This window comes from Saimiri boliviensis, chromosome 9 (assembly GCF_048565385.1).
Source record: "Saimiri boliviensis isolate mSaiBol1 chromosome 9, mSaiBol1.pri, whole genome shotgun sequence".
NCBI classification, from domain to species: domain Eukaryota; kingdom Metazoa; phylum Chordata; class Mammalia; order Primates; family Cebidae; genus Saimiri; species Saimiri boliviensis.
In genome coordinates this window covers 76,140,054-76,165,426 of record NC_133457.1, presented here as the reverse complement: position 1 = coordinate 76,165,426, position 25,373 = coordinate 76,140,054, and the positions used below count along the sequence as shown (strand labels likewise).

The window sequence follows — 25,373 nt, the reverse complement described above, 5'->3', positions numbered from 1 at the left end:
ATTTGCAGTGAGCCGAGACTGTACCACTGCACTCATCTGGACAACAGAGCAAGACTATTTCAGAAAAAATGACGACCGGGTGTGGTGGCTGACACCTGTAATCCCAGCACTTTGGGAGGCCAAGGTGGGTGTATCACCTGAGGTCAGGAATTCGAGACCAGGCTGGCCAACATGGCAAAACCCCATCTCTACTAAAAATACAAAAATTAACTGGACATGGTGACAGAGGCCTGTAATCCCTGCTACTCAGGAGGCTGAGGCAGGAGAATCATTTGAACCTGGGAGGCAGAGGTTGCAGTGAGCAAAGAGCATGCCATTGCACTCCAGCTTGGGCAGCAGGGCAAAACTCTGTCTCAAAAAAAAAAAAAAAAATTGATCACGAAATCGAGTCAATGTGTTACAAACATTAGGCTTTCCCTCTGTTCTTTTTTCCAAACTCTGCCCCCGACTCCCACTCTGGGCCAGAAATGAGTATCTGACACCCACCTCTGCTGCCATGAATCTCTCAGGAGGACCTGCACCCTGTCAAGCATGGGTGGTCTGCACACTGCACACCCTTACCAGGCAGCTCCCCTTGTCCCCCTGCTCATGAATAGTTAACAGCCAGACCACGTGTCCTGCCCACATATGACCCACTCTTTCATGTCCCTAGCTTTTATTGGAATGCTCCTGCCCCACTCTTTTACCTGGTTAAGGCCCTCTAGATTGTTCAAGCCTTAACTCAACCTTCTGAAAGTTTCCTAAGCAGAGACCTGGCTGTACAGCATACCCCTCCTGTGGTCACCCTAGCTATTTCTGTTATCTGTAGTGTAGGGATAGAAGCCATTTCCTGGTATCCTCCCTCCCGTAGTGTGGCACATTTCATTTATTTATTTATTTATTGAGATAGGTTCTTGCTCTGTCACCCAGGCTGGAGTGCAGTGACACAATCTTGGCTCACTGCAACCTTTGCCTCCCAGCCTCAAGCAATTCTCCCACCTCAGCCTCCCATGTAGCTGGAACCACAGGCACATGCCATCACAACCAGTTATTTTTTGTGTGTTTATGGTAGAAACAACACGTTGCCCAGGCTGGTTGTGAACTCCTGAGCTCAAGCAGTCCTCTCTCCTCGACCTCTCAAAGTGCCAGGATTACAGGGGAGCCGCCATGCCCAGCAGTGGGTTTCTTAATCACCAATGCTGGGTAGTCATTGCATTTCCTGAGTGAGTAAGCATGGATATATAGCTCCACCATTCACTCCAGTTTTTGTTTTGTTTTTTATGAAAGTCAGTTTGTACAAGTTCCCTCCCTTCTGTATGGCATCATGTACTTGAGCTGCAGGGAATCATGCGTCTCTTACAGTTATCTGCATAAGTGTGTGAGAGATTGTGTGTGTATGAGAGAGTATGTGTGTGTGTGAATGTGTATGTGTGTGTTTAGACACAGCTTTTCAAAGGGAGACTGGTGGTGACTGTGAATATGCCCTCTGCTGATGCATCCACAGTTTCAGGAAGTAGGACCTGACTGAACACACTTGCAGAGAGCCTCACTGGGGTTCTTTCCTGGCTGCTGTCTTGTCTGCTGATGGAAAGGTGTCTGGCTTCGGGCCCTGACCTTGATGAGAGCTCTTGGCACATGTTGAAGGCCTGGAACATCTTCCCCCAATTCCACTGTCACCAGTTCTCAGCCAACCCTGCAGTTGCCTTTTCGGCCCATGTCATGGTGGTTATTCTGGTGTCAGTCTCTTTACTGGAGCACGAGCACCTCCAGGGCATCGAGCAAGTCTGTCTTGTTTGCTGCTGCAGCCCCAGCACAAAGTCTGATGCTTTGCTGTGCCCCTGCTCTTGGAAGGCCTGGCTGCGGCAGTTTCCTTATCTCTTCCCGTTTCAAGGGCACCCACCCATCAGGTTCTTGGAGGAAGAAACTTCACACATTTCAGGCCTATCTTCTCTCCATCTGTCCTCGAACCTCTCATTTCTTGGCCCCCGTGCCTGAGTATTGATCACCCCCACCTAGAACCCATGGCTGCACATCACCAAACTGAGTGAGCACATGGTTTGGTTGATCCAAATGTGATGACTGTGCAGTGGCACTGCTTACCGAGGTCTGCTGTCTATAGGCTGTCACACGGGATTGTCTGTAAATTTATCAGAACACTTCCAAGAAGGCATTACTGTCCCCATTCTACAGATAAGGAAACTGGTGCTTGGAGAGGTAGGGAACTTGCCCAAGACCCTGTGGTGAGCAGAGTCTGGCCCCAGAGCTGATTCTGTCTCAGCTTCTGAAAGCAGCTCATATAGTGCTTCTGAAAGCAGCACACACTACGGCAGGGTTCTCCTTGCCCTAGTGTTTTACCGCTTCTCAGGAAGTCCTGTGGGGCGGGTGTCTACAATGTGTACATTTTAGGAGTGTCCCGAAAGGAGTGTTTTGTTCCACTTCTGCTCTACTGCTGGCTCGTTCTGTGTGTCTTAGGACACATTTCTCAACCTCTCTGGGCTCAACCACTGTACAGCGAAGGCTCTGGGTTGATAATCTGTAAATGCTGTTTTCTAATTTGATAGTGGCCTTCTTGGCCTTGGGTATTCCGTGTCTCATTTTCGCCTTTACTTGTTGGCTCCACAAAGCAAAACTTATTATTGTCAATAATCCTTACTATCTAACTTTATATTGATGTTGGCTGTGTAGACCAATTCTAGCTACGTTAGCCTTTTGCTCTTACAAAATGAACAACTGACACGTAATTGTTACTGTTTTCCATTGCACACTGTGTCATCCTGACCGCATGCATAGAGTGTTCACCGTGTGTCAGGGCTGCTTTCAGATAAAACCTATTCTGTTGAAACCTGGCTGGCCTTCACTTCTTAACAAGGTTGAGAACAAAAGTGACTTTGATTAGAATTGTCCTAATCTGGTTTTTCTATAGCAGGGGAATTGATAAGCATTTATCAAAATGCATCCAAAATAAGATGGCTTGATGGATAGGTAGAGGGGAGAGATGTGATGAAGTCAATACGGCAGAATGGTAATAAGTGGGCATCTCCCTAATGGGAATGGGACACTCCTGGTACAGCTGGGAGAAAAAAATGACCAAACCTGCTGGGAAATTCTGCAGAGATAATTGTCATATCATTTTAAAATTAATTAAAATATATTAATTTTTTTTTTTGAGACAGAGTCTTGCTCTGTCACCCAGGCTGGAGTGCAATGGTGTGATCTCGGCTCATTGCAACCTCCATCTCCTAGGTTCAAGTGATTCTCCTGCCTCAGCCTCCTGAGTAGCTGGGCTTAACAGGTGCTTAACACCATGCCTGGCTAATTTTTGTATTATTAGTAGAGACGGGTTCACCATATTGGCCAGGCTAATCTCGAACTCCTGACCTCTGCTGATCCACCTGCCTCAGCCTTCCAAAGTGCTTGGATTACAGGCGAGAGCCACCGCGCCCAGCTGATTGTCCCATTAAAATGAGACCAGCGGAACATAGTTATATTTTAATTTACTCAGTTAATCATCTCTAGTGTCTTACCTGAAAATGGTTTATTTTGAAGTAGGACCTCCAGTCCAACTGTAAACTTCTAGGGAAAAAATACCAAGTCTGCTCTCTGGGGTTCCAAGAGTCACCCCTGAGCCACAGTGCAGGGGAAGGGCAGGCTCTTTGGCTTGCAGCATGGGCCTCATGTGAGGCAATTCTTGACAGTTGTAATGGCCCTTGGGCCGTGGCCAGGACACTGCCTAGGTCTGTGCAGCCCACAAGCGAAAAGTGGTTTTCACATTTTTAAATGGTTGGAAGAAAATTCAAAGAATAATGTTTCATGAAGATTACGTGAAATTGAAATTCCAGTGTCTATACATGAAGTTTAATTGGAATGCAGCCGCATCTTTCAGTTTACAAATTGTCCATGGTTGTTTCTATGCTACAACCACAGAATTCAGTAGTTGCAGCTGACCATACGGCACACAAAGCCCGAACTATTTCTGGTTCTTTACAGAAAACCTTTGCCAACCTCTGTTGGAAAGAGAGATGGAAACATTACTTCTACACTCTCAGTGAAGATTAGGCAGTCAGATTCCAAGCACATAAGACCACATGATGACCATATCCCATGGCCTACACCCTTCACTCTTTGATTTCTTTTACTTTCTGAAATGCAGTTTTGTTTTTATCTCATCTACTCTAGTAGCCAAAGTCGTTGACTCTATCCAGCACACCATAGGCTTCTCCATCAGCCTTGCCTTAGCTTTACATGTTAGGTATGACCTAAAGAAAAAAAATGTTGACCCTAAAAATTCTGTATAATAAAAAATCAACCTTGAATTGTAGGGTCACATTGACTTTCAGAGATTTTCTCAAACGGAACAATAATTGCCCCTTCGATGTGAGAGTCGAGAACAAAACACTGGAAAGCACCCTCTGCCCTTCGTGGGTAGACCACGCACCACACACATTTAGCTCTGAAACATGTTTCCTGTGAGAAAACCAATAACACAGACAATTAAGAACCATTACACAATTAATTCACATTTCACTGGGATGTTTACTGGCTCCCTGTGGCTTAAATGTTCTCAAAGCCACACTGTATAACCACAGGACAGACAGAAAAAGCAAGTTCAAGTGGCCTCATAGAGACATGGCTTCAGGAAATCATTTTTTCCTGGAGTGCCACATGCAGAAGTGAGGTCCCTGAAATGCGCAGTGGGTCACCTCTGTGGCAGGACTCAGCCTTGCTGGCTGATTGCTTTGATGAGTTAAGTGACTACTAACACACACTTGCATAGATGGTTCTCATGCGTCTGTGTTTACAGCATTGTACGTGACTTTTTTCTCTTTTTTTTTCCCCCTTTAGCTTTTCTGTTTTTTTTTTTTTCTTTGTCAGCAGGAAAGCCAAAGAAACTTGAACTTGATTCTGAAGTATAATATTAAGTAGAAATAGGCAAATTAAGTATTGTATAATTGAATATTGATCAAATGCCTTTAATCAGGGCCCTCGGCTTAGTGAGGATCACTTGTTCATTCCAAGTGAACATGTTCATTAATCACCTGTTAAGCGCTATGCACCGCATTACCCAGGTGAGCTGAAACAGGTGTGGTCACCGCGCACATGGAACTGAGGGGAAGGGGTGGCCCATCAGTTCACTGCACGAGTAAATGTGAAACACCAACTTGATGAGGACTCAGTGGTGAAGACAGGGAGTCAGAAGTGGGAAGCCTCCATCGGGACAGCACGACACCCCTGGGGATCCACCTTGGAGGCACTGCTTGGGATTTAGGTCTTTGAGCAGAAATCAGTGGCAAGGCATTGAAGAATTTTAAGCGAGGAAGTGAAGTGACCAGATTTGCATTTCAGAAAGTTTACTCTTAATTGCCTAGTGGAAAATGGATTGTAGGGGACAAGATGAGTGTGTCACCAGTTAGGAGGTTGTTGCAGAGACAGAAGTAAGAGCTGATAGTTCTGTTGACCAGTGTGGTGGCAGTGCCCAGGGAACTGGTGAGGACTGCAGGAAGTCTTGTGGAAGTTGGGGAGGAATGGCAGTACCAAGGGCCAGACAGTGTGGAGAAAAGAGGAGTGGAGACTGGAGAGAGGCTTGGGAAGACTAGTGGGTCGGGGATGCGATTCGCTGAGATGGGAAAAAGGTTCTGGTTTGGCAGAGAGGATGGTGAGTTTGGTTGTGGATGGGAGTGTTGACCATGAGGCACTTTGGAGGAGCTACATGAAGCCACCAAGTGGGCACTGAATGTGTTTCTTTCTGGAGCTCAGAGAAGTGACCCAGGCCATGGGCACCTGGCTGAGCTCTCCTGCCACTGTGTCCTTTCTCCTGTGTCCTGGGCTCCCTGCTGCCCCACCACACCACACCTTGTTCCTCAGTCCCAGCCTGTGAAGGCCTCTGCCTTTGGAGGTGCCTGGCTTCCTCTGCGATCTCGCAGCTCCCTCCGTCGCCACCACAGTGCTCTCAGTCCTCCCAACCAGCAAAGATCTCTCCCCCTCCCGCCGTGGCTCTTCTTGTATGGACCACGGCTGGCAAATTAGGCTCTTTCTACTCCTCCTAGACTTTTATAATCCACCCTCCCCTGCAGCACGTAGCCCTGTGTCCTCAGGTATCGGGGGAGGTGGGGAAATAATAGACATCCCCACAGTTGTGTGTGTGTGTGTGTGTGTGTGTGTGTGTGTGTGTGTGTGTGACTTTCTGTAAAATGGGTTCTTGCAGGCCCACCTCACTGGCAGGTCCCCACAATCCTGGCAGCTCCAGAACTGTCATTCAGCTGCTGACCCTTCCAGATGCTCATAGAGGTCTTCCATGCGTCATGGAGAAATGGCTGTGAGCACTACTCAGTAATGGCAATTAAAGAAACAGGCACTAAATTTACAGGGAACACTGAAAGATAGCCTAGAAAATGATACCTTAGTGGAGCATGTTTTTCTGGAAAAAAAAAAAAAAAAGGAAATTATAGCAAAAGGTAGATTTTTAAGCCAAAAGTCAACCAGACTTGGCCCAAAGGGAAGGAAAAGACGTATTTGCAGGGTTTTCTGTGTCCAGAAGAGCAAGGCTCTGGCCGTGAGAAGGGCGGTGGTGGTGCATGGTGTAGGGCAGTGTCAAGCCATGCACCAAGAATGGTTTCTTTTCTGACATCTCCTGTGACCATTCAGGCAAGTCTTAAAGAATCTTAAATTTATTAAAATTGCAAAAGCTCCTGAAAAGGCACGTGGAGAAATCATATCATGTAGAGCCAGTTTTCTTGCTATGTTGGCCTCAGTCGAGAAGGCACTCAGTCCTGGATGTCATGGACACTGGCTTTTATGTGACACTTGCAGTGCTCTCTACCAGGTGTTTATTCTGGAATCCTTTCTTAAACTATTAGTATTGCCGCCACTGGTTTGACTAAGTATTTTAACTTCCTCACCAACATCTTGAATTCCATACTGGAAGCGTTTCATTTTTAGCTTGGCTAAAAGCTTTACACATTGGTGTTTTCCAGAAGTCTGTTGAAGGGAAATGGGTCCATTGCCTCAGGGGCCCATGCAATCATCCTCCCCCAAGAACACAAGGCCCCACGCAGGCACAGCTCAGCAGTTGGGGGTGGGCCATGCTGACCTGACGAGGGGACACGCACAACACAGGAGCGATGCTGTTGAGCAGCGACCTTCCCAACAAGGCCACACTGCATCCCAACATCTTCCTTTTACTCTTTTGTTTGTTTGTTTGTTTTTTGTTTTTTGTTTTTTGTTTTTGAGACGGAGTTTTGCTCTTGTTACCCAGGCTGGAGTGCAATGGCGCGATCTCGGCTCACCGCAACCTCCGCCTCCTGGGTTCAGGCAATTCTCCTGCCTCAGCCTCCTGAGTAGCTGGGATTATAGGCACACGCCACCATGCCCAGCTAATTTTTTGTATTTTTAGTAGAGACGGGGTTTCACCATGTTGACCAGGTTGGTCTCGATCTCTCGACCTCGTGATCCACCCGCCTCGGCCTCCCAAAGTGCTGGGATTACAAGCTTGAGCCACCGCGCCCAGCCCTTTTACTCTTAAAAATCTGGGAAGTAAGTGCAAAGTTCTGGCCTCCAGTGACTCAAAGTGCTAATGCATTCGTTATGAAAATGTTAGTCTCATTGTCTTTTTTCTTCCAGAACTTAGACTGATTCTTTATTTTGCAGGCATGAAAACAAAAAGAAACTGATGATCAATTTAATATCTAATGGTAAGAGAAATAACTGGACACCAGATTTTCATTTTTTGTTTTAACCAAAAAACTCTGTGACATGCATTTGTTGTTTCTACCTTCGTGTGAGTCCTGAAGCGGCCATGATCCCAGGGACTGCCCTTGCAGCTCTCCCTGGGGTGGGACCTGAGGGCTTCTGGAGGCACAGTTCTTCATAGACAGGGCCACACAGGTGCCATGGACCACAGGGGCAGAGCATTGTAATTTGCAAGTATGAATTTGCAGGGGGATCCTGGCCCCCGCATCTAATTAATTACCAGCATTGTGCATTTTACCAATAAAATATTTCTTGCCTCTCTCCCCATCCTCAGAAGTACCCGTTGCTCATGACCGGACAGGCTCTTGGAGTAACTAACTGGTTTCCTCATACCCATTCCCTCCCAGCTCCTGACTATCCTCCACCTGGCCACCAGCCTCCAAACCCTGGCTTCCCCCGCCTTCCTATGTAAGGACTACCCATGCCTCCCCTCCGCCTGCAGGGCAGAGGCTGAGCTTTCTCCATTTCCGGGAGGCCCCAGCCCTGCTCTCCAGCTTATTCCGCCCAAGAGTCAAGCCACTGTCAGCTTTTTTTCAACTGTACCACACCTATGCCTCTGTATCTTTGCCCATGTTGTTCCTTCTGTAGGGAGTCCCTTTTCCTTCTCCTCAGCCCAGTGAGCTCCTATTCATCCTTCAACACCCAGCTCACAGGAAAGATCTAGCCCTCCTTCTACCATGACACTGTGGCATGCCCGTTGCCCAGCTTGGGCTTCCTCAACTCCTGTCTCCTTAAACCCCCTTATACCTTAAATTAAAGGTATAATTTGATTAATAATTTTATTGCTAATAACAAAAATATCTACTATTTATTAAGCACCCAGTGTGTCCCACTTTGCTAACCCAGCATGGAAACGAATTCAGAGCTGCTGTAGTGCCTAGGCCCAGGAATCTGCATTTTTAGGAAGTACTCCAGTGTGAATCACTCTTCTAGAAGGACAGCTACCAACTGATGGGGAGACAGGTACCCAGTGGGTTGTGATGCGGAGTATGGGCTTGAGTCAGATGACCTGGGGGACTCCTGGCTTGGCCACTCACTGGCATTGTGATTGTGGCCAGTTACTTAACCCCCTCAGCCCCAGTTTGTTTGCTCAGTAAAATGGAAACAATACTTACCTTGCCAGGCTGGTGTGAGGATGAGATGGGGTCACATGAGAAGTCAGCACAGAGCTGGCAGGCAGTGCATGCAGGTGTCAGCAGAGTTAAGAGATTGTTGCTGTAGTAGATGTGGTCAGCTCCACCACCACATCCTGCCGGACCACCTGAAGGCACCTCAGCTCCACCGGACAGCTGTGTCTGTCTGCCTGAGGGCTTTCTCTGGCTGCAGGAGCAGACCTAGCCATCACAGGGCAGCCCAAAGTGCCGGGGCGTTGATGCCCTGGGTTGAGAGCAACCCTCGGCCAACAGAGGCAAGTTGGTGATTGGTAACCCCGTTCCCTTGCTCTTCATTGGGACCATCTGGGGAGAGTTCTTTAGGCTCTCAGGGGGCCCCAGCAGGCTGAGCCTCGCCTATCCACTCACTGCCAGGCAGCCACTCGTCATCATACCCTTCACGGGCTTCCCGTCTTCCTTGTGTCACTGTCCCCATGGTTCCTGGAATCACCTCTCCAGTAAACAATGTGGACCAAAGTCCTGTCTCAGGCTAAACATCTCTGCTTATTCCTCTGCCATATCTTTCCCTTCTCCTCTCTGCTCTCATAAAGAAGACAGGGAGATAAAAATGGAGGGGCAGCTGGGGATGGGTGGCATCAGGATGATACAACACCCCAGGGAACCCTGCTTCCATGTTAACTCTGACTTTGTTTGTTTGTTTGTTTGAGGGAATTTCGCTCTTGTTGCCCAGGCTGGAGTGCAATGGCATGATCTCAGTTCACCACAACCTCCACCTCCTGGGTTCAAGCGATTCTCCTGCCTCAGCCTCCCAAGTAGCTGGGATTACAGGCATGTGCCACCACGCCTGGCTAATTTTGTATTTTAAGTTGAGTTGGGGTTTCTACATGTTGGTCAGCCTGGTCTCGAACTTCTAACTTCAGGTGATACCCCTACCTCAGCCTCCCAAAGTGCTGGGATTACAGGCGTGAGCCACCATGCCCAGCCGTTAACCCTGACTTTAAATCCCTGTCCTATAATAAAGAGTTAGGCACAACAGAAGGGAAAAGGAAGTATTCTACAAAGTGTTTTCCATAACACTGCATAGGACACACTTTGAAATGTGTACATTTGTGCAATACGGACATGCATTTGGATGTATCTGGTCAGGTATATTATGTGGTATCCCTGTTAGGCATTTTGCAAACTGGCACTCTGCTTAACCAGTCCTTCTGTGCTGTGCTGTTTTGTAAGCTCTTAACTAGAGTGCAGAAATGTTAAATGGCTCTCTGGTTTTATTTTCCAGCCCTCTGGGATGAGTCTGACGACAGTAACTCAGAAATTGAGGCTGCTTTACGCCCTAGAAACTATAACACCGACGATTCTGATGATTTTTATGACTAATATGCTGTAACATCTGTTGGAAATGAAGTCTTTAAACAAACTGAAATCCTGTGTTCATATGTGATAGCCAAAATAAATATGTTCTTTTAAGTTTTCTAATTGTTTCATAGGAGAACTTAGGACTACATTGCTATTCCAGTGAAATTTTATAAATATGAACTTGCATAATCATTTTTAAGTGTCATCATGAAGCAAAGTGATGAATGCAATGCCCATCAAAATTCAAGTTGCTTTCTTTGAAGGAATTAGCCAGCTGATTAAATTCATATGGAAATTCAAGAGACCCAGAATAGCTAAAACAGTCTTGAAAAAGAAATACAATTGGGAGGCCAAGGTGGGCAGATCACTTGAAGTCAGGAGTTCGAGACCAGCCTGGCAAACACAGTGAAACCCCGTCTCTACTAAAAATACAAAAATTAGCTGTGTGTGGTGGTGTGCACCTGTAATCCCAGCTGCTCAGGAGGCTGAGGCAGGAGAATTGCCTGAAACTGGGAGGGAGGCAGAGGTTGCAGTGAGCCGAGATCACACCACTGCACTCCAGCCTGAGTGACAGAGTGAGACTCCGCCTCAAAAAAAAAAAAAAAAAGAAAGAAATACAGAGTTGGAATTCTCACATTTCCTTATTTCAAAACTTAATGAAAAGCTACAGTAATTGAGATACTGTGGTACTAGATTAACAGAGATCAATGGAATATTGACTCTATTGGTTTATATATATCTAGAATTGAGAATCCCAAAAAAAACTCTCACATTTGAGCCAGTTTTAATTTCTGACAAGGGTGGCAATTTCTGCTCTTCAATGGAGTATAAAGAATCGTCTTTTCAAAAAATGATGCTGGGACAAATGGATAGTCACATGCAAAAGAATGAACCTGGATCCCTACTTCACACTCTATACAAAAATTAACCAAAATGGATCAAGAAACTAAATGTTAAGAGCTATAACTATAAAACTGTTAGACTTAAAGATAGGTGGCTGGGCACAGTGGCTCACGCCTGTAATCCCAACACTTTGGGAGGCTGAGGCAGGCCGATCACCTGAGGTCAGGAGTTTGAGACCAGCCTGGCCAATGTGGTAAAACCCCATCTCTACTAAAAATACAAAAATTAGCTGGGTATGGTGGCAGGTGCCTGTAATCCCAGCTACTTGGGAGGCGGAGGCAGGAGAATCACTTGAACCTAGGAAGCAGAGGTTGTAGTGAGCTGAGATTGCACCATTACACTCCAGCCTAGGTGACAACAATGAAACTTCGTATCAAAAAAAAAAGTATTAATTTCTATGACCTTGGATTAGGCAACAGTTTCTTAGATATAACCCCTTAGATACAACCGTTAGATGTGGTTGCAAAAGACCACATTGAGGTCAGGAGTTCAAGACCAGCCTGGGCAACATGGTGAAACTCCATCTCTACTAAAAATACGAAAAGTTAGCTGGGCATGGTGGCACGCACCTGTAATCCCAGCTACTCTGGAGGCTGAGGCAGGAGAATCACTTGAATCTGAGAGGCGGAGGTTGTAGTGAGCTGAGAGAGCGCCACTGCACTTCAGCCTGGGCGACAGAGTGAGACTCTATTTCAAAAGAAAAATAGAAAAGAAAGTGAAAAGACAAATCTATAGAATGAGATAGTATTTGCAAATCATACATCTAAAAATGGACTTGTATCCAGAAATAGATAAATAACAAATAACCCTTATGACTCACTAATAAAAAGACAGCCCAATTTTTTAAATGGGCAAAGGATCTGAATAGATATGTCTCCAAAGACGATATACGAATGGCCAGTAAGATGCTTGAAATAATTGGTCTTCAAGGAAATGCAAATCAAAACCACAGTAAGGTACACCTTCATGCCGTCTAGCATGGCTGGAATCACAAAGGCAGGTAACGCAAGTGGTGAGGTGGAGAAATTGCTGGCAGGGATGTGAAATGGTGCAGCAACTTTGATAAACGTTCTGGTAGTTCCTGAAAAGGTTAAGCATAGAGGGGTTATGACCTAATGATTCTACTCCAAGAGAAATGAAAACATATCTACACAAAAACTTGTACAGGAATGTTTATAGAAGAATTCTTCTTAAGAACCAAAGAGTGGAAACAACCCAAATGTCCGTCACTTAGTAAATGGCTAAGCAGAATATCCATACAATAGCATATCATTCCTCAGTAAAAGGGCATGCAGTACTAATCTATGCTACAACATGGGTGAACTTTGAAAGAAGTCAGTCACAAAAGACCACGTAATGTCAGATTGATTTCTGTGCAGTGTCTAGGATAGAAAAATCCATAGAGACAGATGAGTGGTTGTCTAGGCCTGGGGTTGGGAGAGGAGTGACTGCTGATGGATATGAGGGATTTTGGCAGGCATAATGAAAATGTCCTAAATTTCATTGTAGTGATGATTGTATCATTCTGTGGATACACCCCAAACCGTTGAATTGTGCACCTGAAATAGGTGAATTACATGCTATGCAAATTACATGTCACTACTGTTTAGAAAAAGGAAATTGATAATTCATACATTTTGGGGTCTAGTGACTCCAGTGACTTCAGGCAACTCTTGGTGCAACACTTTCTCACTGTTTTTTTTTTTTTTGAGACGGAATTTTGCTCTTGTTACCCAGGCTGGAGTGCAATGGTGTGATCTCGGCTCACCGCAACCTCCGCCTCCTGGATTCAGGCAATTCTCCTGCCTCAGCCTCCTGAGTAGCTGGGATTACAGGCACGAGCCACCATGCCCAGCTAATTTTTTGTATTTTTAATAGAGACGAGGTTTCACCATGTTGACCAGGATGGTCTCGATCTTTCGACCTCGTGATCCACCCGCCTCGGCCTCCCAAAGTGCTGGGATTACAGGCTTGAGCCACCGCGCCCGGCCCACTTTCTCACTTTTAAATGGTCACTTTAGTCAATGTCAGAAGTTAATGTCAGAAGTTAATTGTGCAACTCAGGAGCCGGGGGGTCACGGTGTGTCATGTGACTACTCTGGCTTCCTTTGATCACTCAGATTCTCTGAAGCTGAAATGATCTTTCAAGCATTGTGTGTATTTTGTTTTTAAATCACTTCCTGCTTGTCACTTACCCTGTTCAGGAACTTGGGAGTTGCCTTTGATTCACTCCTTTACTCTTTCTTCTTTTCACTCAAATTACCAAAGCACTTCCTGTCTCTTTGAGGCCATGATCACCATCCTCATCTGAGCCTTCACACCTGGGTTTCTTGATAGTGCCCTTGGCAACTAAGAAAGATCCTTCTGCGGGTTTCCTTTTCCTTTCTTCTTAAAAAGGTATAATTTGTGTATTATTAATTTGCTAATAAAATAGCTATTTATTGAGCACCCTATTATGTCCCAGATACTTTGCTTGGTCAGCATAGAAACCAACTCAGAGCTGATGTAGAGACTAGGAATCTGCATATTTAGCAGGCACCCCAGTGGGAACCACTGTTCTAGAAACACCTGTCTACTGTGGGCAAGTAAATCCAACTCTGAAGTCAATGGGTTTATCCATTTGATGGGAGGCAAGGAATATTGGTTGTTTTGCTTAGGTTTTGTTTGTTTTTGTTTTTGTTTTTGTTTTGCATTATGCTCTGGATTAGTTGTTCTAATAAGAAAATATTTCACTCTTTGGTTTTGAAAACTTTTAAGCTTTATACTGCAGCACTGTTCTTCTATATTCCCTTTTCCCTTTCCACCATTATTAAATAATTCTGTGCATAAATAAGGGGGTACCTTATGGCTCAAAGCACACGATGGAAAGATTTAGACTCATGCTATTTTAGGACTGGAAAAGCTTTGAGAGATCACATGGTCTTTGAATTTTAGAGTCAAAAAGGACATTGTTCATCAAAACTTCTCATTTTAGAAAAGTTGGTCAAAAGTGATACATAAATATTGCAGCCAAGTGAAGAGCAATATAGATACTAAGTAAACACTCAGAAGACAAAGGAGAAGTGTGCCTGGCAAGGTTTGAAGTTAAATGGAAAAATGTGACTTGCTTTGGCCAATGCAATGTGAATACAAGTAATCAATGCCACTTTTGGTCAGAAGTTTTAACTGCTGTGTGATTCTGTGACCTCTTTCCTGGGTCAGCAGCCATGGAAGCATGGGACAAGTGGAGCCTCCGTCAGCCTGGGTACCTCAGTGACTAGGGTGGGCAGACCTCCCCTGCCGATGCGTGTTTGCACCACTGGAATTGGGAGGTTGTTACCACAGGAAAATTCTGGCCCATCCTGACCAATATACTATTCTTCCATCTATGTATATATTTTTTCTTCTTTCCTTCTTTCTTTCCTTTTTTCTTCTTTCTTTCTTTTTTCTTTCTTCTTTTTGTATATGTGTGAGACAGAGTCTCACTCAGTCGCCCAGGCTGGAGTGCAGTGGCAGGATCTTGGCTCACCGCAACCTCCCTCCCCTGGGTTCAAGCAGTTCTCTGTCTCAGCCTCCTGAGTAGCTGGGATTATAGGTGCCCGCCACCAAGCCTGGCTAATTTTTGTATTTTTATTAGAGACAGGGTTTCACCATCGTGGCTAGGCTGGTTTTGAACTTCTGACCTCGTGATCCACCCATGTCGGCCTCCCAAAGTGCCGGGATTGCAGGCGTGAGCCCCATGCCTGGCCGAGATTTTCTTAAAGAAAATTCAATCCTGAATAAAGAACACCTTTTTTCCTTTTTCCAGTTGAGAACCTCGAGTATCTGTAATGAAGTGGTAACAATTAGTTGCAGAAGGTGGGAATAAGTTGCACACGTTGGGGCAGGGGTTGGGGGACATATTTAGAACTGAGCTATGGTAGCCAATAAACGGGAGACTGGTGACAGGGAAACTCCCAGAAACTACAGCCTGCTGGGAAGCCCTCTGGGGTCTCTGGACAGCAGGCACAGCGTCTGGAGCATTTCTCTGGGTATTTGTTTATGTCTCAACTGGAAAATAGCAAATGAACTGGCCTAAGGGGTAGAGCTGAATTCTCCCTCCTCCTCCCATTTCTAGTGTGGGCTGGACTTAGTGACTCACCTCCATAGAATAGAGATGGAGAGGGGAAATAGTAATGGTACCGTGGAGATACCTGCCTCACACTCCGTTATGTGATAAAAGTTCGCACTCATGAGTGATGACTCGTGTGGATATCCGGAACCTGACATGCTTCCAGGAGATGGCACTTCTCTGTAGTGTTCTTTCTAAAAATCTTAAACCATAGCCTGTTCATGAAAAAAAATCAGATAAACTCAGGACATTTGACGAAACTCCCAGCCATTACACCTCAACACCTTCAATGTCATGAAAAGCAAGGAAAGACCAAGAAACTGTCACAGACCGGAGGCAAGAGAGACATGACAACTAAAATGCAATGTGGGGCCCTGGTGGGGTCCTGGAACAGAAAAAAGACAGTCATGGAAAATCTGGTGAAATGTGAGTGAAGTCTGGAGTTCAGTGTACCAGGTTGGTTTCTTAGTTTTGACAAATTGCCACAGCAATGTAAGATGATAATATTCAGGGCAACTGAAACTGGGCTAGGGGTTGTAAGAACTCTGCATTATCTTTGCAACAAATCTAAAATAATTCCTCAAAAACTAACCTCCATCAATAAATGTTATTGACACTTGGGTGATGCCCTTCCATACTTTTTCTATGCACATAGGCTTTTCTATTCTGTTAAGTGTTTCTGGGTTTTGTTTTGTTTGTTTGTTTGTTTTGAGACAGAGTCTCACTCTGTCACCAGGCACCAGGCTGGAGTACAGTGGCGCGACTTCAGCTCACTGCAACCTCCGCCTCCCAGGTTCAAGCAATTCTCCTGCCTCAGTATCCCGAGTAGCTGGGACTACAGGCGAGCACCACCAGGCCCAGCTAATTTTTTTGTATTTTTAGTAGAGATGGGGTTTCACCATGTTGGTCAGGATGGTCTCAGTCTCTTGACCTCGTGATCCGCCCCCCTTGGCCTCTCAAAGTGCTGGGATTACAGGCGTGAGCCACTGTGCCCGGCCTGTTTCTATTTTTAATCTAAATCTTACCAGACTTAAAAGATTGATACCCACTAAGAAAACGAAACAGGCCCTTCAAACAAATTGCTATTTGTCAGCAGTGCTGATGGGATTTACAGAGCCCTACATCTGAACGTCTTTTACCTAGAGATCACCCAGAAGAAAGCCTAGGTCTTTAAAACTTTGCTAACCGTTTTTCTTACTTTGTAGCAATAGAATAGGCCTAGGGCCCCACACTTGTAGCAAGCAAAATTTTCCAGCTAAAATTTAACCTTTCTTTTCCTTTTTAGTTACTTTCTATTTATCTCAAACGACTCTGGTTTAAAATTTACAGAAGTGGCCAGGCACAGTGGCTCATGCCGGTAATTCCAGCTACATGGGAGGCTGAGGTGGAAGAATCACTGTGTCCAGGGAGGTTGAGGCTGCAGTGAGCCATGATCGTGCCACCGCATTCCAGCCTGAGCCAACAGAATGAGACCCTGACAACATAAAAATAAATAGAGTAAAATATATAGCAGTGATATAAAGTTCTCCTTTAAAATACATTTTAGAGAAAAAGAAAATTGACCTTCAAAAATAAGCCAGAAAAAAAAAAAGACGACGTTCTAGGAAGGCATGGCCAAGTGGGGGGAGAGGAAAGCTGCTCTGTTACCCTCGCCAAATACCACGCCGATGTGTTTTCGGGTTTCCAGAGGATCAAGCTTCATGGGGAGCTCACACACTGGGCCCATGGCTAGTCCTGTTTCCCAGGTAAAAGGAATGTCACTATCATAGCATAAGTTAATAACCTGGTCTTCCTCTTTATATCAAACTTTGGTGAGTTTGACTAACATGCGGATCTTATGAACTGATGAAATCAGGGACCAGGACTCACAGTGTTAAGGACTCAGCTCTAGATCTGGGGTAACCACTCCCCACCAACTCCCGACTGAAGTTCAGATACAGCCTTATTATCTGGTCATTTTGCAGTCCTTTTCTGACACTCCCTGTGTGCGGCGCCTTGTTGTGACAGTCACTTAGAATGCAGAGATGAATCTAGCACCGCCACTGACCTCGGGATACTCACTCCAAGAAAGGAGAAAAAGCCTGAAGCATGGTGTGTTATGTACAGTACATAATGGTACTTATGATGGGGAGGCATCCTGATAACCCCATCATAAGTCAAAAACAGTGTTAAGTTGAAATGCATTAGGTACACCCATCATGGGGTCAAAAATTTTAAATCGAACCACTGTAAGTCAGGGACCATCTGCATATGTCCCCAAAGCTGAGAGGAGTGAAAAATAATTTTTCCTAGGGTAGAGTTGAGAAAGTTTCACATGGAAGGTGGATCTGGAGGCATAAGGGAACATAGGCAGAGACATGGCATCTGCAGGGCTCAGTGCCACAAAAGAACGTGTAAACTAAACATGATTAATTGTCCCACGTGGCAGCATAGAGTACCTGGGCAGCAAGGTGAGGGCTGAGTCCATGAAGGTAGGTGGAATATACACCAAGAGAAAGGAGTAACTGCGGAAGGGTGGAGACAAAGGATTTATTATCCATAGACAATATGGTTGTTAACAAAAAAAAAATCAAGAGACTTTTAGGACTAAACCTTAGAACCAGTGAAAGGTCAGCAAAATGGGTAGATATAAGGAAGTGGTGGGGCATTTTTGTGTTAATATACAGGAATACCTGAGGCTGGGCGATTTACAAAGAAATGAGGCTTATTTTGACTCATGGTTCTGCAGGCTGTATAGGAATCGTGACACTGGCATCTGTGGCGGGTACGGCCTCAAGAGAGCTTACAATCATGGCAGGAGGGGAAGGAGAGCAGCATATGACATGGGGAGCGGAAGCAGGGAGAGGGTGGGGAGGCGCCACACACCTAACCAGATCTGACATGAACTGAACCGGAACTCACCTATCACCAAAGGGATGGCACTAAACCATTCATAGAGGATCCCCCCTGCCATGATCCAATCACCTCCCACCAGCCCCACCTCCAACACTGGGGATCACATTTCAACATGCGATTTAGAGGGGACAAATATCCAAACCCTGTCAAAGGACAACGTCCAAAATCAACTGTAGAATGATACACCAGCAAAACAGTGTTAAAATACCTTTTACAGCAACAACAAAAACTACAGGACACAAATCTTAAAAGCTTGAAAAGGTTTTTAAAAGACAAAATCATAAACATTTGTTGACAGTGGAGAACTAAGGATTCATGGACAGGAAAACTATCTTAAAAGAATCACAGTTAGGCCAGGCACGGTGGCTCATGCCTGTAATACCAGCACTTTGGGAGGCCGAGGCGGGCAGATCACTAGAAGTCAGGAGTTTGAGACCAGCCTGGCCAATATGGTGAAAACTCGTCTCTACTAAAAATACAAAAATTAGCTGGGCATGGTGGCGCACTCCTGTAATCCCAGCTACTTGGGAGGCTGAGGCAGAATTGCTTGAACCCAGGAGGACGAAGTTGCAGTGAGCTGAGAGTGCACTGCACTCCAGCCTGGGTGACAGAGCAAGACCCCATCTCAAAAAAAAAATTAGCTCCTAAGATCGGAAAGCCAATGTGCTTTCAATCAAAATCCCAACAGGTCTTCCAGGTACTTGACAGCTGGTCATAAAACTCAGAAGGAATTTTAAAGACCAAAATGTTGAAGACAATTTTGAAGAATAAAGAGAAAGGATCTCCCTATAGCAGAAATAAAGATTTATTATAAAGAATAATCAGACCGTGTGGTACTGGCTCACGGATAGAAACACGGAGCAGAATGCAGGCCCTAGAAATATTTTCGGTCATGAGAACTGGGTATGGGACCAACATACTCTTAGCAATCAGTGAGGTGATCACAGCTTCCCCGTCAGGGCTGGACCAACTGGCAAGACACATGGCAAGCAGAAAATTAAATTTCTACTTCATCCCTAACACTAAAGAAATCCCTGCTGGAATAAAGAACCAAATATGAAAAAGAAATCTTTAAAACTTTTAAAGAAAAAAACTAAAACAAGTATTTTATGACTTTGAAGCACAAAAGAATTTCTTAGCCAAGACAGAAGTACAAATGCATAAGAGTATTGATAAATATCACAACATTAAAATTTAAAATTTCTGTAGCTGAGCACAGTGGCTTATGCCCATAATCCCAGCATTTGGGGAGGCTGAGGCAGGTAGATAGCTTGAGCCCAGGAGTTCAATACCAGCCTAGGCAAACGTGGTGAAACCCCATCTCTACCAAAAATAGAAAAATTAGTCGGGCTTGGTGATGCACTCCTGTAGTCCCAGTTACTAGGGAGTCTGAGGCTGGAGGATCGATTGAGCCTGGGAGGTCAAGGCTGCAGTGAGCTGAGATCACTGCACTCCAGACTGGGTGACACAGCAAGACTCTATCAAGAGAGGAAGGGAGGGGAGGGGAGGGGAGGGGAGGGGAAGGGAGGGGAGGGGAGAGAAGGGGAGGAGAGGGGAGGGGTAAGAGAAAGGGGTTTTTAGACTCTGCTGTGTGACAAAAATACCAACAAAAAAGGACAAATAATTGACTGGAAGGTGACATTTCTAGGATATATATCCATCAGAGACCTGTTTCTGGAATACATAAATACATGTTGAGAAAAATACAACTCTGGAAAAACGCAAAGGATTGGAATGAGAAGTTCATGGAAAACAAAATCCAGATGTTCAGTAAATGTAAAAAGGTTCTTGAACTCACTAGCATAAACTAAAATGACATATAATAAGGTGCCATTCCAAACCCAACAGACCGGCAGAGAGTGAGAGGCAGGCCTCACTGACGATTGAGGAGGACTTCAGGGAAGAGGGACTTCTGCACAGTGTGAAGAGTCCGTTTGCAGCATCAAGTGAAGTTGTGGATGGGCATGTCCTGACTCGGGAGACTCCATTTCTAAATGTATACTCTAGAGCCATGCTCCCCAGCAGTCATCACCAACCACATATAACTTGAACACTTGAAACGTAGCCAGTCCAGGCCGGGCGCGGTGGCTCAAGCCTGTAATCCCAGCACTTTGGGAGGCCGAGGCGGGTGGATCACAAGGTTAAGAGATCGAGACCATCCTGGTCAACATGGTGAAACCCCATCTCTACTAAAAATACAAAAAATTAGCTGGGCATGGTGGCGCGTGCCTGTAATCCCAGCTGCTCAGGAGGCTGAGGCAGGAGAATTGCCTGAACCCAGGAGGCGGAGGTTGCAGTGAGCCGAGATTGCGCCATTGCACTCCAGCCTGGGTAACAAGAGCGAAACTCCGTCTCAAAAAAAAAAAAAAAAAAGAAACGTAGCCAGTCCAAATTAAGAGACACACACTGGATTTGAAGACTTTGCAGGAAATAATGTAAACTTTTTTTTTTTTTTTGTGACGGGATTTCACCTTGTTGGCCAGTATGGTCTCAATCTCTTGACCTTGTGATCTGCCTGCCTCAGCCTCCCAAAGTGCTGGAATTACAGGCATGCACCACTGGGCCCAGCCTTTTTTATTGTTTATATTGTTCATATCTTGAAATGGAGATATTGGATACATTGGGTTAAAATATAGCATCAAAATTAATTTCACCAGTTTCTTCTTTGCCAGTTTCTTTGTATGTTTTCTATTGTAGCTACTAGAAAATGTAAACTTACACGTATGATTTGCATTTGTGTTTTTATTATGTTTCTATTGGCCAAAGCTGCTATAGAGAATTCTGTCCATTGTATACAAAGACATCTCCAAAATTTAATTGTGGAACTGTTTGAAGTAGGAAAAATTTGGAAGCATTTGGGCCTATGGACAGGAAAATGATAAGAAACACATTGCTGGAGGATTTATACAGCTAGTAAAACATACGTAAAAGTGAAAAAAATAAAAAACTTTGAGAGGAAAGGACTCATATAGAATAACAATATAAAAACATGGATGGAAGAGATTTGTGAGTGCTTCAAGAAAGCAATTAGCTCTGAGCAGGAAAAAAGAATAGAATGGTGGTACACAGAGAACTTCAGTGCTTCAGTGGTGGCTTATTTTCTTTAAGCAACTGGATGGGGCGTGGTGGCTCACACCTGAAATCTCAGCACTTTGGGAGGCTGATGCAGGCAGATCCCTTGAGCCCAGGAGTTCAAGACCAGCCTGGCCAACATGGCAAAACCCCTTCTCTACAAAAAAGTACAAAACCTAGCCAGACGTGGTGGCACAAGCCTGTAGTCCAGCTACTCCAGAGACTGAGATGGGAGGATCGCTTGGGTCTGTGAGGCAGAGGTTGCAGTGAGTCAAGATTGCACCACTACATTCCAGCCTCAGCAACAGAGTGAGACCCTGTCCAAAAAAAAAACTCAACTTCATGTACTTGTGAGTGTAGAAAGACATAAGACATAGATATTCTTCTCTTATGTCATTGATAACCACTAATTTTTAAACAATTTTACAATGATTGCTTGCTGTAAAAATGTAAAAATGGTATATATTATTCACCCTGTAATTTTGGTTTATTTTCTTTTAGACTTTTTTCCAATGTATATTTTTGGAACAGTTTTAATATGTTGTACTTATCACTTACCCTGACTTTTTAAAACCTAATGTTATAAATGTTACTTATGTTTACATAGCAAAAAAAAAACCCATAAGGTCTAGGCAAATATGGCAAAATATCAACATTTGTCAAATACTTGTCAAATATGGGTAGTGGCTACATGTTATTGGTTATGTTCTCTGCATTTTTGTGTGTTTAAAATAGTTCATAATTTTAAAAAAGAAACAGATCTTGAAGAATTTTCTATTGATGCTAAGGAATTTGAACTTTATTCAACTGGCCAATATTTGGAAGCCACTGAAGAATTTTAAACGGGATGAGATTTCCATGTTGAGAGAGCATTTGTATTCTGACAGTCTCATTTTTGGCTTGTCAAGTCCACAAGCTAATATAAGTAAGGAACAAAAATCACCAAATTTTATTGCTTCCGGCATCCTTTTTTTTTTTTTTTTTTTTTCACATTTTAACGGTTCTGTAATTGGAATGCATCTTGTTGGCCACACAACAGTCATGGCATAGTTGTCATTGCAGAATGGGTGTTAGCTGCTTCGATGGAAGTCCTGGGGACAATAGTGGAGCACTCGGACATGCTGCATCACCATGGTGCTTCATGGCACCGTGGATGACATCACATGGGGAAAGTGATATTTGCCACTCAGAACCAAAAAGTGATTTGGAAGAGGCCAATTCGATATGTGAAGGAGTTTTGGAAAAGCATTAACTCATTTGGTTGGCCTGTATATTCTTTTTTTCTATATGTGTAAGAGTGAAAATTTTTTCTTTGTTAATTGTTTTTAAATTATGGTAAAATACACATAAAATGTACTATCTTAACCATTACCAGGTATTCAGTTCAGTGACATTAAGCATAGTCACACTGTTCTGTAACCATCACCACCATCCAGTTTAGATCTTTCTCATCTTGTAAAACTAAAATTCCATACCCATTAAACAATAACTGACCATTCCCCTCTTCTTCCATCCCCTGGCAACCACATTCTTTCTTTTTTTTTTTTTTTTTTTTTTTTTTTGAGACCAAGTCTCACTCTGTCGTACAGTGTGGCACCATGCTGGCTCACTGCAACCTCCATCTTCTGGGTTCAAGCAATTCTCCTGCCTCTGCCTCCTGAGTAGCTGGGATTACAGGCACCCACCACCACACCTGGCTATTTTTTATATATATTTTTAGTAGAGACTGGGTTTCACCATGTTGACCAGGCTGGTCTCAAACTCCTGGCCTCAGGTGATCTGCCTGCCTCGGCCTTCCAAGGTGCTAGGATTACAGGGATGAGCCACTGTGTCCAGCCCCCCGACTTTCTTTCTCTGTGATTTTCCCTACTCTAGGTATCTTACTTAGGTGGAATCATACAATACCAGTTCCTTTGTGTCTGTCTTATTTCACTTAGCATCGTGTTCTCAAGGTTCATCTACATTTTAGCATGTGTCAGAATTTCTTTCCTTTGTAAGGCTAAAAGATATTTCCTTGAATGTATGTACGACATTTCGCCTATCCATTTACCCATGAATAAATACCTGGATTTGCCTCTGCCTTTGGCTATTGTGAATAATGCTGCTATGAATATGGGTGTACAAATATCTCTTTGAAACCCTGGTTTCAGTTATCTTGGGTATATACCCAGAAGTGAAATTGCAGCATCAGATGAATCATATCTATTTTTAATTTTTGAGAAACTATCAGAATGATTTTCATCATGGCTGTGCCATGTTATGTTCCCCTCAACAGTGCACAGATCCCAATTTCTTCATATCCTCACTAACACTTAAAAAAAAAAACAGTATCCATCTATATTAGTCTGTTCTTAACATTGGCAATAAAGACATATGCACGACTGGGTAATTGATAAAGAGGTTTCATGGACTCACAGTTCCACATGGCCGAGGAGACCTCATAATCATGGCAGAAGGCAAATGAGGAGCAAAGTCACTTCCTACATGACAGCAGGCAAGAGAGCTTGTGCAGGGAAACTCCCACTTATAAAACCATCAAATCTCATGAGACTTACTACCATGAGAACAGCATGGAAGAACCCCCACCCCCATTCAATTATCTCCACCTGGGAAGTATTCCAATTCAAGGTGAGACTTGGATGGGGACACAGCCAAACCATATTATTATCTTAATGGGCATGAGACGGTATTTCATTATGGTTTTGATTTGCATTTCCTTAATGATTAGTGATGTTGAATATTTTTTCATGTGCTTATTGGTCATTCGTATATCCTTTTTGGAGAAATTTTTATTCAAGTCATTTTTTAATCAAGATGTTTGGTTTTTTGTGGAATGATTTTTTAAATCTATGTTTAAGCCTGAAAAAGTGTTTTCAACAAATATAAAACAAATATTCTATGTGAAAAGGAAGCATTATAGCACAGGTTAAATGGAAGGATTTTTTTTTTTCTTCTTAGTGGTACATAAAATAACATTAAACCTTACAATTGGCTGGGCACGGTGGCTCACGCCTATAATCCGAGCAGTTTGGGAGGCTGAGGTGGGCAGATCATCAGGCCAAGAGATCGAGACCATCCTGGCCAACATAGTGAAACCCCATCTCTACTAAAAATACAAAAAATTAGCTGGGTGTGGTGGCACGCTCCTGTAGTCTCAGCTGCTCAGACGGCTGAGACAGGAGAATCACTTACACCCAGGAGGCAGAGACTGCAGTGAGCCGAGATTGTGCCACTGCACTCCAGCCTGGTGACAGAGCAAGACTCTGTCTCAAAAAAAAAAAAAAAAAAAAAACACTCTTACAATTAACAGCATTTTATTTTACTTTATTTATTTTTTGAGCTCTTTATAAAATATTATAAAATTTTATAAAGAATAAAATTTGATACCTTCATGAAGCCAGGTATCAAAGACATCTGTAGAGGTCACCACACACCCTACCCACCTTCAGGACTTGTGGCATGACTTGGCCTCCAGAGAGATAGCTGACAACTTTAAATCAACTTCATAGAGGCACCATTTACGTGTAATAAAATGCTCCATGTTAAGTGTACAGTTTTGATAAATGCATACATCCATGTGATCACCACAATTAAGAACAGTCAGCATGAGCTCTTAGAGGAGCCCAACAAGCAAGTTTGTGTAATGTGTCGCCTCTATGTTCCCAGCCAGTCTATAAAACAGATTTATTTGGCAAGGATATTCGGTGTAATGGAGAAAAATGCACCACGCCATCACAGAAATGCCGTCCACTCATTCCCCTTGCTCCATTCTTGCTTAGCAAGGTATCTCCTGACTGATAGGCTTCCATGTGGCCATCTTGGGCTTCCTCAAAGCATGGTGGCTTCAAGGCAGTGAGACTTTCCATGTGGCAGCTCAGTCCTCCAAGAGCAAGCCTTCCAAGAGGCCCAGCCAGAGCTGCAATGCTTCTTATGACCTAGCCTTGGAAGTCACTTCCACTGCATTCTGCTGGTCAAGCGAGTCACTGGGACCAGTAAGGGGAGGGGCATGAGACCTCACCTCTTAATGGGTAAAGTTGCATGTGTATACAACAACAGAAACTGTCATGGAGCTGTATTTGGAGATTCTCTGTGATGATAGGCCATAAAGTGGCTTAAATAATTTTTGGACAGAGTAGTGGACAGACGCTAAGGATCTGGGGTTTGGCCTCTGCCAGGCGTGCTCAGGTGACCCTTGCTGGGCCTTTAGAACACATCAG

At 44.2% G+C, this 25,373-nt stretch overlaps 1 protein-coding gene across 4 annotated transcripts in view; it reads left to right on the top strand.

Moving 5' to 3' along the window:
• The window catches only part of KIZ (kizuna centrosomal protein), a 114,361-nt gene extending 100,809 nt beyond the window's left edge, over positions 1-13,552 (top strand). For all 4 annotated transcript variants that reach the window (XM_010343716.2, XM_003933154.4, XM_010343717.2 and 1 more), the window contains 2 exons: positions 7,624-7,667; positions 10,120-13,552. In XM_010343716.2, the coding sequence (XP_010342018.1) occupies positions 7,624-7,667; positions 10,120-10,217 (142 nt within the window). In that variant the 3' untranslated portion in view covers positions 10,218-13,552. The remainder of the gene's footprint in view (positions 1-7,623; positions 7,668-10,119) is intronic.
• Positions 13,553-25,373: the final 11,821 nt, after the last annotated feature.